This window comes from Siphateles boraxobius, unplaced genomic scaffold (genome assembly GCF_051911475.1).
Source record: "Siphateles boraxobius isolate OS27281-9 unplaced genomic scaffold, OSU_SipBor_1 21, whole genome shotgun sequence".
Taxonomy (NCBI): domain Eukaryota; kingdom Metazoa; phylum Chordata; class Actinopteri; order Cypriniformes; family Leuciscidae; genus Siphateles; species Siphateles boraxobius.
The window spans coordinates 822,669-838,354 of NW_027508822.1; the positions used below are offsets into that span (position 1 = coordinate 822,669).

General features: G+C 41.9%; 3 protein-coding genes across 4 annotated transcripts in view; 1 reads left to right on the forward strand and 2 right to left on the reverse strand.

The window, feature by feature from the left end:
• LOC143746091 (uncharacterized) overlaps positions 1 to 15,686 on the forward strand; it is a 606,033-nt gene that overhangs the window by 532,351 nt on the left and 57,996 nt on the right. The window lies entirely within an intron of this gene.
• The window catches only part of LOC143746097 (uncharacterized), a 543,695-nt gene that overhangs the window by 125,603 nt on the left and 402,406 nt on the right, over positions 1 to 15,686 (reverse strand). The gene's annotated exons all lie outside the window — the stretch shown is intronic.
• On the reverse strand, positions 11,521 to 13,115 carry LOC143746043 (uncharacterized). Its single transcript, XM_077237765.1, has one exon. The coding sequence runs from the start codon at positions 13,113 to 13,115 to the stop codon at positions 11,532 to 11,534; it is 1,584 nt and encodes a 527-aa protein (XP_077093880.1). The 3' UTR covers positions 11,521 to 11,531.

The window sequence follows — 15,686 nt, forward strand, 5'->3', positions numbered from 1 at the left end:
AGAGAATTGTTACGGAATTTTTATATTCTCATTGAGTTTAATTCCTTATCTGTGACTAGAGTACAGAAAATAGAGAAACCTGTTTCTCTATTTCTATATTTACACAGCTGGAAGGTTTGTGTGAGACAGGGGGTGGTTGGGCAGTGACCTCAGACCCCCTTGGGGTAGTCATAAAGTTCCTTTGTTATAAGAACTGATTAGCAGCCACTGTTCTGGGTCTCTCCAAACCTGCAGCTGGTCTGTAAGGATGGAGGGAACATTTGGGAACATCTATTCTTGCAAAGAATAAACCTTTTTCTCAATATTACAATTTGCTTCCGGAAAGTTTCTTACACTCTTTGACAGGGCCGGCGCTAGCCATTTGGGTGCCCTAAGCACAAATGCTTAGTGGTGCCCCCCCACTACCCACCCAATAAAATATTTAAATGTATATATAATATAAATTATATATAAATATATACAGTATATACATGCAAATATTTCTTAAATATACACGTGCATATGTGTGTGTATTTGTATATACAAAATAATTATACACAGTACACACACATAGGCCTATATCATGTAGACATAAACTTTTATTTTGGATGCGATTAATCTTTTCCCAGCCCAGAGGGCACCAGAGGGAGAAGGTGGCACAGGAGATTCACCTTTTTCTCGACTAATTTGGTCTAGGCCTATATTACTTTTGTATTGCTTTTGTATATTAACATGATTTAGACATTTTATTTTTGTACTAGTAGCCTATTGTAGGATTTTTCACGACCCAGATTTTTTGGTGCCCCCCCAAGCACTTGGTGCCCTACGCGCAGTTAGGGTTGTAACGGTATACCGGTATGGCGGTTTATCGCGATATTGACTTGTACGATTATCATATCGTGAACATTTGCTTATCCACGGTTTTGAAAAAAAAAATTAAAGCAGATCTCAAATGCGCATATGCAACTTATTTCCACTTGACTACTCCACCTATACATGTGCACTGGAGAAGATGTCTGAGACTGAGGCTGCGAATTCTTCGGAAAAAAAAGTTAAAATCTGCAGTGTGGGAATACTTTGGGTATCCGAAAAACGAACGTGGGTTTTTCCTTGAAGATTGATATCCAGTTGTGTCCAGAAATATGGACGAAGAGTGGCTGCAAAATGAGGAAATATGTCAAATATGTTCTCCCATATTCGCGAACACCTTCCCTCCCTGCAGATAAAGTTCCATTTATAACTTAAGTCCATATTATTTACGTGTTGCTGAGGGAATTTACAATATAACGCAGATGTCACGTAAAATGCGCGATTTGATAGATGGATGAATAAATCTAAAATATAGCTGTGCAATAAATAAAATCGCTATATGAGTGTGACTATTAAACAGCGCAAAAAACTGTAAATCTATATTCTGCTTGTTCAGCGTGTCTGTGTGAATGAGCAGCACCGTTTCACCTAGTATATACTCAAGTATGTGGGACGCTCATGGTGTTTAAAGCGTCTGCCGTCTCACTCACTATATAAGGACGTGAACACATGAACATATCCAGAGCTGCTCTGAGAGAACTAAATGAGCATTTCATAATTTTGTTGAAAATAATCATTGTCAAATACACTCTGACTGAAACTCATAGGAGTTCAGTACAACCTGTCAAAATAAAAATTATCTTAAATAATAATTAATAAATTAAGAATTTTATTAATTCAATTGATCAAACATGTTTGTTCAAATGGGAGATCTGCAGCTTTATTTTTTCTTTCTTATTTTTTCAAAAGGTAGATTAAAAAAGTTTGTTTTAATAAACCATATGTTCAACCAAAAAACCCTATCAGTTTTCATTAATTTAAGGTTCATTGCAGCTGATAATAATAATCATTGTTTAATACCGTAAACCGTGAAACCGTGATATTTTCTGAGACTATTATCATACCGTGAAAATCTCATACCGTTACAACCCTACGCGCAGTGCGTGATGTGCGTGTGCGGAGCGCCGGCCCTGCTCTTTGATGCTGTTTTTATTAACCTCTAAAAATTGCTATTACAAACTCTAACATTACTCTCAACGATTCCTCACTTAACTGTCTGATCATATAATAACTGATTGCATCTTGACCCGGAGTAGTTTCTCCCATCCTCCTCAGTGCTCGTTTTAGCTCGGTTAATCCAAACGGGACATCCATTACATTATCTCTTTCCTCTCTCATTTCCAATAGATGAGGATGTTCTCTTAATGTTTCCTCCCTTTCCCTCTTAAATTCTTCAGTCAGATTTTCTGTACTATTTACTTTTATAAATGTATTACAAAACATTTCTGCTTTATCACAATTTTCTATTGCTATTACTTCCCCTTCATTTAAAACAGGATATTCCATCTCCTTCCTTATACCATTCATCCTTCTAATCATATTCCATACTTCTCCTATTGGTGTACTTTTCCCTATTTTATCACAAAAATCTCTCCAATATTGCCTTTTTGCCCTTCTTACAACCTTTTTTACTTGTGCTTGTTCTCTCTTATATTCCATTAAACCTGGATAACTATGCATTCTTCTTACATTCTTATATGCTCTCCTTTTCCTTCTAATAGCATCATCACACTCCTTATTCCACCATGGTACCATTTTTCTTCCTTTACTCTTAGGAATACTACTTACTGCCGCCTTTTTAATGACGCCTATAATTTCCTCACTTATAGCATCTATGTCATCTGCATTTCTTACTTCATTTATATCTAAACCCTCCTCCACGATTTCCACATACTCAGTCCAGTTAGCCTTCTCATAATTCCATCTCCCTTCTCTTCTCTCATTTCTTTCTACACTCTTATTCATATACATTTCAATCAAAATAGGAAAGTGATCTCTACCTATACTACATTTCCTTAATACCTTCCAGCTAATTATGCCCCCTAACCTACTTTTAGCAAGAGTTAATTCCAACACCGTTTCTTTACCTGTTCTCATGTCTATTCGTGTACCTCCTCTATCATTTAGACAGATCAAGTTCATCTCATCCATTAATTTTTCAATCACCTGCCCATTTCTGTCAGTTACACTTCCTCCCCACATACTACTATGAGCATTAAAATCCCCACACCAAATCACCCTCTCTCTGTTTTGCCCCTCTATCTTCACCAAAACCAGACACCATCGGGCTTATCAGTACAGAATATAACCAGCCAAAGCAGGTTTCATATATTAACTTGTGTATATGATTTTTGCACAGTAACATTTGTAGACAAAGCCGGACACTGTCGGGCCCTGTTCATACCGAAAGCACCTTCGCCTCCATATTATAAAACTTGATAAATGTGGAAGGCGAGGACCAGCCGGCCGTATCACAAATATCTTGAATGGGAAACCCAGATGACCAAGCCCATGACAAGACCATGCCTCTGGTCGAATGGGCCCTGACACCTATAGGGCAAACCTGACCCACTGAAGTATATGCCACCGAGATGGCATCCACTATCCATCTAGACAGTCTCTGCTTAGTGACTGTATCACCCTTAGAACGGCCACCCAAGCAGACAAAGAGCTGCTCTGATTGTCTAAAAGACTCAGAACGCTCCAGATAGATTTTCAGCGCCCTAACAGGGCAGAGCAGATTAACCTCCCCATCCTCAGCAGAATGGGGTACAGCTAATTAGGTAACCACCTGTGCTCTGAACGGTGTCGAGAGCACTTTGGTTACATAGCCATGCCTGGGCTTGAGAATGACCCTGGAGTCATTCCTTCCAAACTCCAAACATACAGGGCTCACAGAAAGAGCCTGCAGATCTGCCACTCGCTTGACAGATGCCAAAGCCAACAGGAGAGCAGTCTTTAGCGAGAGAGGTTTAAGATCAACCGACTGCAGCGGTTTAAAAGGCGGCCCCTTCAGAGCCCCAAGGACCGTGGAGAGGTCCCAGGGCGGCACAGAAGGGGGTCTGGGAGGGTTCATCCTCCTCACACCCTTTAGGAACCGTACTACCAGGTCGTTTCTTCCTAGTGACTGGCCTGCCACCAGCGCATGATGCGCTGCAATGGCTGCCACATACACTTTGAGCGTGGACGGGGTGCGACCCGCGTCCAACAGCTCCTGCAGGAAGGAAAGTACCACAGATACTTCACATGACTCTGGGTCAACATGATCTTTCGAGCACCTTCTGGAAAAACCTGACCACTTCAAAGCGTAAAGGCGCCGCGTAGACGGGGCCTCGCTTCCGAGATAGTGCCTAAGACCCTCTCCGGCAGGCCCCCGGGTACCCGTTTAGGGGCCACACATGGAGGGCCCATAAATCGGGTCGAGGATGCCATAACATCCCGTTGGCCTGTGTGAGGAGGTCCCTCCTCATAGTCCAGTCATTTTAAGCCAAAATGGGGGTCAACCTTGAACAAATTGCAACAGAAGCAAACTCAACTGATTTTGTATCCTCAATATGTCCCGAGTAAGGAAAAAAAAAGCCCAGAAGAATCCCATTAGGGGAAAGTTTAGAAAAAGACCCAAATATAGCCTATTCATACGCCTATTCATGATTTTTCTCACGTGAATAGGGTACAAATTTTAACCTTTAAATATCATCATGAAAATTACTGAGTTGATTACTTACATCAAGACAAACAAAAAATTTACTACAAGTTTTTTTTTAATTGTTTGTTAACATGGGCAAACGGTGCATAATCAAATTACGTATGTGCTAATTTACATAAATAACACATATCTTTTTAAAAAAAAAAATTTATTATTATTTTTTTTTTTTTACAAAACGGCAACTGTGGTACTAGTATCTCATAACAACTCGTACAGCCAAATATTATCTTACAATCTTTGGATATACATGTTACAAAAATAGAAATAGGCCTAATAGTTATAATACAACAGGGCATATCTGAGTAAATAAAAAACAGAAATTTTATAACACAACATATCTAAACATTGGATATAGCCAGGTGAAAATGTCTTGTAGAATCTTGTTGACATCTTACAGTAAAAGACTATAGAGGCAAACAAATGTCCCCATAAGGGGCAGAGATTCAGTCAATCATTCAAGGTCCACTCAACTGTCAATCAACTGTCACTAAGCTGTCACTCAAGTAAGAAAGATTTCCTTTTTTTCTCACATGGATTAATTTGATTGTTTGATCCAGACACTTTTTATTTTACCTATGCATTCTCCTTCCCTCAGACTCATCCCCCAGAAACAGTCCCACGGCCCCAGCCCCAAACCCCATCTCTGCCATAATAATGAATAAAGGCTGGTTTCTAAAGTACTTCTTTCTGCCTCTATGTATTAATGCTCATGGGTAGCCTAAATGGGTTCCATTCAGACCTTAACATTAAGTATTTTATTGTTATATGTCAACAAGATTCAACAAGACATTTTCACCTGGCTATACCCAATGTTTAGATCTGTTGTGGTATTTATACAAATTAGCATACGTAATTTGATTATGCACCGTTTGCCCATGTTAACAAACAATTTCAAAAAATTATAATAAAACCACACTCTGGCAGGGGATCCGTTTGCTCTTTATAACATTGATTGTGAGACCCAGGCATTCCAAATGGAAGAGAATCAAATCCCTGTGAGCTACAAGCTCGGCTCTCAACTGTGCCAGCACCAGCCAGTCGTCGATATAATTTGGCACGCACCCTCCCTGATGTCTCAGGGGAGAGAGCGCTGCATTCATACACTTCGTGAATGTACGGGGTGCTAATGACAGACCGAACGGGAGAACGGTGTATTGATAAGGTTGACCCTCGAAGGCGAATCTCAAGAATGGCCTGTGACGAGGGTCTATCTGAATGTGAAAGTATGCATCTTTCAGATTCATTGTAACAAACCAATTCCCCGGGCGAACTTGCGGGCGATCTGTTTGATAGTTAACATTTTGAATGGCCGTCTCATGAGAGCCCTGTTCAAATGTCTCAAATCTAGTATGGGCCTGAGACCGCTGTCTTTCTTTTGGAATTAGAAAATAGCGGCTGTAAAAACCCGAATACATTAGCGCGGGAGGGACTGGCTCTATCGCTCCTTTTGCTAATAAATTCTGTACTTCGGTGCGAAGCACGTGACCCAAGCAAATTGGAGCGAGTAACCTCGCTTTATAGTGTTTATGACCCAACTCGACACACCGGGGATGGCTTGCCAGGCCATGGCCCGTGTGGCTAGGGTGTGACACACTGAATGGGACGGGCCGCTTAACATGGGGGGACCTGATACCCTTATAATGTGATTTGTGCACATACTGAGTGTTTGACTGATTATGCCAGCTTTAACTGGGGGGAAGTCAGTGTTACAACAGGGAGGGGGCCACCTAATGGAGGGGGACCGTGAACCTGTGTGTTGTGATTGTGAAACATGCTCTATTGCTCTATAAAACGTGCTTTATTTGGGTCGCCGTGAAAACAGCGTTTGTTTGCAAAGGCCCGCTCACTGCTGCGGGCCTGTTTACAGTAATAAAACCCCCAGCCACCTGAACTGAACAGGGAGCTGTGGGAAGTTTTATTCGTCTTTTCGAGGGTGGTCCGGCAAGCGCGAGACACAAGCCCTCTCTCTTTATCTGCTGCGGTGCTAGGACGACTTCGGAGGCGCCTGATCGAGCACGACGCTGGATCGTGGGCCTTTTCGCCTGGGCATCGGGTAGCGTTTTGCGGGCATTGACTGGCACGGGCCGGAGAGGCCTGTTTCGCCGGCTTGGCTGGGCGAGGCGAAGGCGGCGGCTTTGGCTTGCTGGACGGTAGCACTTCGTAGGTCCCGGAAGGCCTCAGGGTCCGGGCCAGCCTCATCCATCGACCGGAGGAGTTTGGCCTGGAAGACCTGCAACACGGCCATAGTGTGCAGGGCCGAAGCAGCATGACCGGTGGCGGATACGCGCATCCAGCGAGGGCTGAAGTGTTTCGGCCGGGCTTGTTGGGATGAACGGCTCTAGCTCGCCAGCTAGCCGCCGTGCTAGGACAAAGATGAGCGGCCACGGACTCTTCCGAGGGGCGGCAATGACTCATATCATTCTGTGTTTTTTCATATTTGATCTTCTTCACTCATTGTCGAAGTCCACACCCTTTGAAGACGACATTTCAGCGGTAAGTACAAAGACACCCGAGAGACGTTTAAAAATGGCGGTGGGGAGGGATCTCGCGTAGACTCCGGTGAAGGAGGGAAGAGAGTCAGCGAATGAAATGAATGAAGTTTTGGTCATGTGGTCTATAGTATTGAAGTTATACTGTCCTCCCTTCACGTATTATCTTTACGAAGTTTGACAGCAAGTTAAACTCCATCCATTATAATCACAAAAATGCAAGTTGAATTTCTAGCATTTATTAAATCTTGATGTCACAACATTACGATGGATCAGAGTGAAACTAAAAGAAAGAAGTACAATTTTCAATTAGACTCATGACTAAACATAGCTTCAAATAACACAAATAATACTATACAGATTACATTAATACTGTTGATATCACATTTGCATATCAAAATGGATTACTTGTGTAATTCCTAGAATATTTACTAGGGCTGTGAATCTTTGGGTAGGCAGCGAATCGATTCGATTCACGATTCATAGGTTTTCAATTCGATTCAAGAACGATTTTTGCAAATTCAGAAAGATTCGATTCGATGCGATTCACATTAAAGTTCGATGCGATTCGGTTAATTCGATTCGATTCTTAATTTTTTCTATGCATTCATAGGATTTTTTAAATGCTTCCCCCAATGGGTCTAAGTCAGGGTGTGAATTACACAGTGGTCTTCGGGGGTCAGAGAGTGGGGACAAAAAAAAAAAACAACGACATTTTGTCTATTGTTAATGTTAGTTCATGCTAGTTTTTAATTAATTTATTATTATAAAAAATATTTCCAAATCCTATAAATTAGCATTTGTAGAAATGTAAGCCAAGATTTAAAAAGCATGATGAACTAACAATACTTTTAAAGCCTAACTATTTTGCAGGATATGTTAATGGATACACAACCTTAAAGTGTTCCTGGTACATCCTTCCATTGTGAGACTAAAAATACCATGAACTTTCCCACTAAACCTTTACTAACTTTCCTCATGGAATACTCTTTGTTCTCTTTATAGGCTACTGAACATTTTCCTATGATTCTGAGAGAAAACGCGCCAGGTGTCTACTTTTGCTATAGGCTAGTAACAATTACGAATGCAACTTTAATGCGCATCTGATTGATGGAGAAACCACGCGCTCTTATTTCAGTGTAATTAATATTGTAGTTATTTCAACAGTTTCCTTCGTACATTCAGTTTAATGACATAAAGTTAAATTTCATTCATGATTCATAGGAAGCGTGTGTATTTTAGGTCTATTTGCGTCTGCGCTTTGCCTCTTTCCATGTAATAAATGCGCACCTTGAATAAGTGCGGTTTTACTTCAGCTGCTCAGGACGGGCATTTCCGTAAAACTTCAGTATCTTATCTTAAAGAAAATAACGGCGACGTTTCCAGGCAACGAACGCGTTGTTTCATAGCAGTGCCCGCGCAATGGCAGCTTTATCAATGGCTTGAGCGGTTTGACTCAAGACTTGCTTTCTCGATAGAAAGCTGTCACCTGCTCATGTGAACATCAGTGGCTGTCCTGAGGAGAGCTCAAACATGGACTGCTCAAAAATCTGTAGATGAGAGCATATGGGACCGAGCGCGAGCGAAATCCAGTGAAAGATGGTAAAGAGTGCAGCGAGTATCTGTGAAGGAGAGCTGGGAGGACGCCAAAATATGTCGCACAAGTAACGCCTCCATTAATTCACACATGTAGTCATTTAATGTTTACATATTGTAAAGCACTGAATCGCTATAGAATCTCAAATTATTCGATTCTTAGCATTTTAAATCGATTATTGACCGAAATAAACGATTCACGATTCCAAATACATGTTTCAAGATCAATGCATATGCATCGTCAGGATTTGTAATCGATACATCGAGAAAACGAGTGAATCGTTATACCCCTAATATTTACTATTTGCATTGAAAACTTAAGATAGCATGTCACATGCTTAAATTACACTTTCTAATAACTTTACATGTTAATGACAAAATATACTTTTGAGATACTCAAAGCAATTACATAAAGAAAACTTACAGCTCTTGCTCTTCAAACTTCCAAAAGCAAAGATTGATGAGCATTATCCACACAAAAAATACACTCAGACAGAGCAACATGCATCAGCCATGTGCCTGGCTGCACTTCCTGCTATAAAACCTGTAGTTTCTTTAAAGTCCACTAGATGGCAGTTCCGGAACAAAATTAACTTAGGCACATACTGTGAAATGGGTACAGAACACTCCCCGCCTGATGTCATTAGACATCACTAGAACTAATAACATTTCAGTCCTTTTTAGAAAGAAGCAAAATGACCTGTGAGATTGGTCTGTAAAACCTTTTGGTTGTACCTTGAGAAGACGTTTTAACCTCTACTTTTCTTACATGTCCATCTGCACTTGGGAATGTATGGGTGACCATTGCCATTGGCCAATCATTGCGATAAAGGGTACTATCTTTCAAGAGAACAATATCTCCAACTTGAAGATTGGTGCATGATTCAGTCCATTTGCATCTTTGTTGCAAGATGGGAAGGTACTCTTGTCTCCAGCGGGTCCAGAACTGATTTGCAAGGGTCTGTACCTTTTTCCATTGACCTCCATAAATATCTTTCTCTGAGAAGTTGCAGGTAGGAATTTCAAGAGGAAACACAGTCTTCTGGGTGAGCAGAATGTTAGGGGTTAGTAGCAATGGCATCTCTGGGTCAGAGGAGACTGGAACCAGTGGTCTGGCGTTGATTATTGCAGACACTTCCGCCATCAAAGTACACAGAGCCTCATGAGTAAGCTGGATCGATTTGTTTTCCAGCAGCACACTGTCAAGGATTCTGCGTGTAATCCCTATCATTCTTTCCCACACACCACCCATGTGTGATGCGTGAGGGGGGTTAAACTGCCATGAACAGCCTTGTTCACTTAGATACTTCTGGACAGTGTGTTCTTTGCATGCTCCGATGAAATTTGTTCCACAATCGGATCTTAGCTGTTTTGCTGGTCCCCTTATAGAAAAGAAGCGACGTAATGCATTGATACACCTAGATGTATCCATGGACTCTATTACTTCCAAGTGCACTGCTCTAGTGCTCATGCACGTAAAAAGGATTGCCCAACGTTTACTGTTTGCTGCACCTCCTCTAGTGCGTCGAGTCAGAACAGTCCATGGGCCAAATACGTCCAGTCCCACATAGGTGAAAGGAGGAGACATGTCCAGAAGCTCTGGTGGAAGATCCGCCATTTTTTGGTGTGCAAATCTACCCCTTAGTTTTCGACAGGTTACACAATGGTACAATATGGAACTGATGAGCCTCTTGCCATTTACAATCCACAAGCCTGCAGTCCTTATTGCTCCTTCCGTGAATTGACGACCTTGATGTTTCACTTCTTGATGGTAGTGTTTCACCAACAGGGTTGTGACATGGGTTTTCTTGGGAACAATAATCGGATTCCTCTTATGCTGATCCAGAGGAGCATTTTTCAGACGTCCACCTACTCTAAGCAAGTCATTGTGAATCTGAGGGTTGATTTTCTTAAGCGTACTGGTTCTCGGGATGTTCTTTTTTTCTGCAAAGGCACTGAAAACATCTCGGAAATTTTCTTTCTGCACAGATTTAAGGATAACAAGCTTGGCTGCTAAGAGCTCTTCAGGAGTTCTGGCCTTTTTGCCTATGTGCCAGCCTTTGCATTCATTTGTGTGAGTATTTGAGTTCAGCTTGAATGAACGAACTATGTGGATAAGCAGTGCGATAGCTCTCAGGAGTGCTTTCCAGGAAGAGAAACGTTTAAAGCGTTCTGAAGTAAGATAACTTTCTTCAGTGAGAGTTGCAAAACTTGTGACATGAGGCCGTATTTCTCCATCCTGTTCTGGCATTACCAACTCAAATGTCTTTTGAGTTTCTTGTTGAACTGTGAGAGGTTTGTGCAGAAAGTCTGGACCAGTAAACCATTGTGTGTTAGCAAGCTGTGATGCAGACACTGACCTGGTGGCAATATCGGCTGGGTTCTGGTTTGTTGGTACGAAGTGCCACTGTTCTGGGACAGTACTTTGACGGATTCGCTGCACTCTGTTGTGTACATACACAAAGAAACGCCGGGTCTCGTTGAATATGTAGCCAAGAACTACCTTACTGTCGCAGTAAAACTTGACTGCATCTGGAACGAAATCGATTTCCTCAAGTATTATTTCTGCCATTTCAACAGATAATACAGCTGCACACAATTCAAGGCGTGGAATGGTGGGCTGTAGACGAGGGGTCAGTTTATCCTTGCCCAAAACAAATCCTACATGACTTAGTCCCTCTTCAGTAAAGACTCGAGGATAGGCCACTGCAGATATAGCCATGTTGGATGCGTCTGAGAACAGACATAGCTCTCTGTACTTTGAACTGGAAAGTGAGAGTGGGACATATGTACGTGGTATATGGAGATTTTCCAGATCTTGTAAGGAATTTTTCCATAATTCCCATTCCTCTTGTTTGGACTCAGGGAGTGGGATATCCCAGTCGCTTGTGTCATGAGATATTTCCCGCAGTAAAGCTCTTCCTTTTATAGTAACTGGTCACTAAACCGAGCGGGTCGTAAAGGCTGTTGACGACAGACAACACTCCACGACGAGTGAAAGACCTCTCAGACTTTGTGACATGAAAGGTGAACGTATCTGACTCCATTTCCCAGCATAGTCCAAGACTCCGTTGACTTGGAAGAGTTTCTTTGGTAAGATCCAGGTCTTTTATGCCTTTGGCTAAATCCTCTGGAGGAAAGGCTTTCATCACTGTGGTTGAATTTGAAGCTATTTTTTGGAGTTTTATATTTGACTGTGCAAGAGATTTCTGGGTACGCTTCAGTAGGCTGATGGCATCCTCTTCGGTTGGCAGAGATATCAGACCATCATCTACATAAAAATGTCGCTCAACACATTGGCGAGTGTCTGAGCCATGTTCACGTTCACCTTTCTGTGCAGCGCGTCTCAGACCATAGATTGCAATGGCAGGAGAAGGGCTGTTCCCAGAGACGTGTACACGCATCTGGTACTCCGTGACCTCTTTTGACAAGTCATTGTCTCGGTGCCACAAGAACCTTAGGTACTTCCTGTGATTATCCTGTACCACAAAGCAATAGAACATTTGCTGAATGTCAGCAGTCACGGCTATGGGTTCTTTTCGGAAGAGCAACAACACTCCAAGGAGGGAATTGTTCATGTCTGGTCCTGTGAGAAGAATGCTGTTCAAAGAGATACCATGGTACTGTGCACTGGAATCGAAGACTACCCTTATCTGATCGGGTTTTCGTGGATGATAGACTCCAAAGGTTGGTAGATACCAGGATTCCTCATTCTCTTCGAGTGGAGGAGCTAGTTCAGCGTGCTTGTTTTCTAACATCTTTCCCATGAATTCTTGAAAGTTTTCTCTAACAACCATTTTTTTGTCTAGAGTATGTTTCAAGGAGAGAAGTCGCGAGAGTGCTTGATCTCGATTGTTAGGGAGAAGTGGTCGGGGTGATTTGAAGGGTAGAGGAGCGACCCAGAAGTTTCTCTCATCTTTGTGAAAGTCCCTCTCTATGATCTTTAGAAAGGCTTGATCTTCAAATGAAAGAGCACACTTGGTGTCATCTTTAGTTCTCTCGAACACTGAGTGACCAATGTCATTAGATGTCTTATGGACCTTTGTAACTGCGTTTAGACGATTATGTTGGTTGGACTCCCCGCCATGATTTGTCCTCTCTTTCAAAGATATATGACTTGCACAAGGAGTAAGGAAGGAAGGTCTGCCATTTTCTAGCACATTCGTCCTAAAGCTGCTTACATTCGGCTTATGAGCATTACCGAGGCAGACTTCGCCGATCAGGACCCAGCCTAGATCAAGTCTTTGGGCGAAGGGAGAAATATGCGGACCGTTGATTTGCTGCCTGACCGGTTTCGGTATGAATCTTGCAATAGATTTCAAGTGTGGATGACAAAGTGCTATCTCTGGGGTTGGAATTTCTGACCTGTTGTCAAGGATTTCATTGCATTCGATAAGTTGAGGAAGATCGATGCTCACACCTCCGCTAAAAGCTTCTATCTGGAATCCATATGCTTTCCTGCCCATCATCTCCATGACACCTGCACAGGTTCTGAGTGAGTAAGGACGTGGGCTGCTTTGAACGTCAAACAAGTCAAAAAAGTCTGAACGAGCCAAGGAGCGATTACTTTGGTCATCAAGGATTGCATAGATGTTGAGTGCATGCTCTGATTGTCCTTTCTTATACACTTTCACTAAGCATATTTTCGAACAAGAACAAGCTGAATGGTTAGTACCACATGCCTCTGTGCATTGGGAACTTACAGCAGCTGAGTCACTGAGGTTCTCTTCCCTTTTGATTTCATGTTCTGTACGCTCTTGTTCTGCTGAGTTTGAGGTCCAAGGAGCCGGACCTGGATGCATAGCTTTGGAGTGGAATTCACTTTCACATTCTCTGCATTTCAGTGGCATTCTGCAGTCTCTGGCTAAGTGAGAGGTTGATGCACAACATCTAAAACACACAATATTTTCCTTAAGATAGGTTCTGCGTTCCTCCATGGGCTTCGCTCTGAATCCTCTGCACTTTGCAAGGGGGTGGGGTTTGTTATGGATAGGACAGATTTTGATTAAATCGTCTCTTTTCTCCCTTTTCTCAGTTTGACATTTCAGTGAAGTGGTTATGTCTGTCTTGTGTGCAGATATGAAACCTTTGGATACAGTGTTCCTAAATGAGGGCTTCTCACACCTGGGAGTCGTGGTGTTGCTGGTAAACAGCTTGAAGCTGGTGTCATTTCGTGTCCTGGCTTCGCAACATACAAATTGTGTAAATTGTGTTTAATTATTCTGATTTCTTTTGATTATTTCTGTATTTTATCTTTTATTCTAAACTGTTTTTAATTATTCTGATTTCTTTTGATTATTTTAATTTCTTCTATGTAAAGCACTTTGAATTACCATTGTGTATGAAATGTGCTATATAAATAAACCTGCCTTGCCTTGCCTAAAGAAAGAGAACGGAGGAAAGGGCACGTTGTTATCATCTTTGTACCTTGATCCAACGGAAACCCACCTCTCCTGCAGATTATGCGGCAATTTATCCACTATTGGGTTGATATCACGGGCAGTGTCCAGGTAGGTTAACCCTGGGAAGTAACCATCCTCTTTGGCAGACTGTAACTCCATGAGAAGATCTCCGAGTTCTCTTAATTTGAAATTGTCTTTGTTGGATATGCGAGGAAAATTGTCATGCTTACTGAAAAGTGCACTTTCTACAATCTCAGGGGCTGCATAACACTGGTTGAGTCTGTCCCAGACCATTTTCAAGGCTAATTTGGGGTTGTTTATGTGCACAGATCGGAATCTCTTGACATACTCTGATGACTCTTTGCCAAGCCACTTTGCTAATAGGTCTAGTTCCTCACCTGCAGTCAGATCCAATCCTTCAATTACATTGATGAATGAAGCTTCCCACGCTCTATAATTTTCGGGACAATCGTCAAATTTGGTAAGTCCAGTGGTAACAAGTTCTCTGCGTGCAAGATATTTTACGAAGTCCGTCATGCTGGCTGATTGAGTATGATCTGCTCGCGGTGTATTGTATGGCGGCGTATGTTCAAAGGAATGCTGATGAGCAGCATTGATCGAATGAGGTGAAGGTGGCTCGCTCTTGAAAGGAGATCGTTTAATGGTGTGGTTGTTTGGCAATTGGACACTTTGAATTTGAGGAATTTTTAATTCAGCATGTTTTGTGACCTCGCTCCTCTTCTGTTGTTCATCGGTTACAACATGTGAATTTGTGTCATCGTTGCGTGAATGATTCACCTGAATGATATCATGTATTGCTGATGACTGATTCGTGTTGCTTTGTGGTGAACTTCCAGGGATGCGGTCTTTGACAACCCATTTTCTTTGATCCTCAACATACTCATTTGTTCGTTCTTGTACAGTTAGAGGTGTGTCTGAACTGCTTTTAGAATCGCTGTGATATTCACCCACCTCAGCTGCAGCTTCTAGTATTTCAGCCTCAGCCAGCGCCGCTGCCACCTCCTTTTCTGCTTGTAATGCTTCCAATGTAGCCTGCAATGTGGCTTTCTCCGCTTCTAATCTTGCCGTTTCCTTTTTCATGTGCAGCTCTCTTTCTGCGAATGATGCACAAGCTCGTGCCGCTTCAGCCACGGCTCTTGCTCTTGCCGCTGCTTCACTGGTTGAAGATCTTGAAGAGGTGCGTTTAGAACTGACCAACGAAGTTTTCCCAGATTTGCTGGATTTATCCTCCATATCTTATATTGATGCTTGCTTTTCAGTAGCTTCTCAAGAGCTTTTCACTATACTGTCCTCCCTTCACGTATTATCTTTACGGAGTTTGACAGCAAGTTAAACTCCATCCATTATAATCACACAAATGCAAGTTGAAGTTCTAGCATTTATTAAATCTTGATGTCACAACATTACGATGGATCAGAGTGAAACTAAAAGAAAGAAATAAAATTTTCAATTAGACTCATGACTAAACATAGCTTCAAATAACACAAATAATACTATACAGATTACATTAATACTGTTGATATCAAACACATTTGCATATCAAAATGGATTACTTGTGTATTTCCTAGAATATTTACTATTTGCATTGAAAACTTAAGATAGCATGTCACATGCTTAAATTAC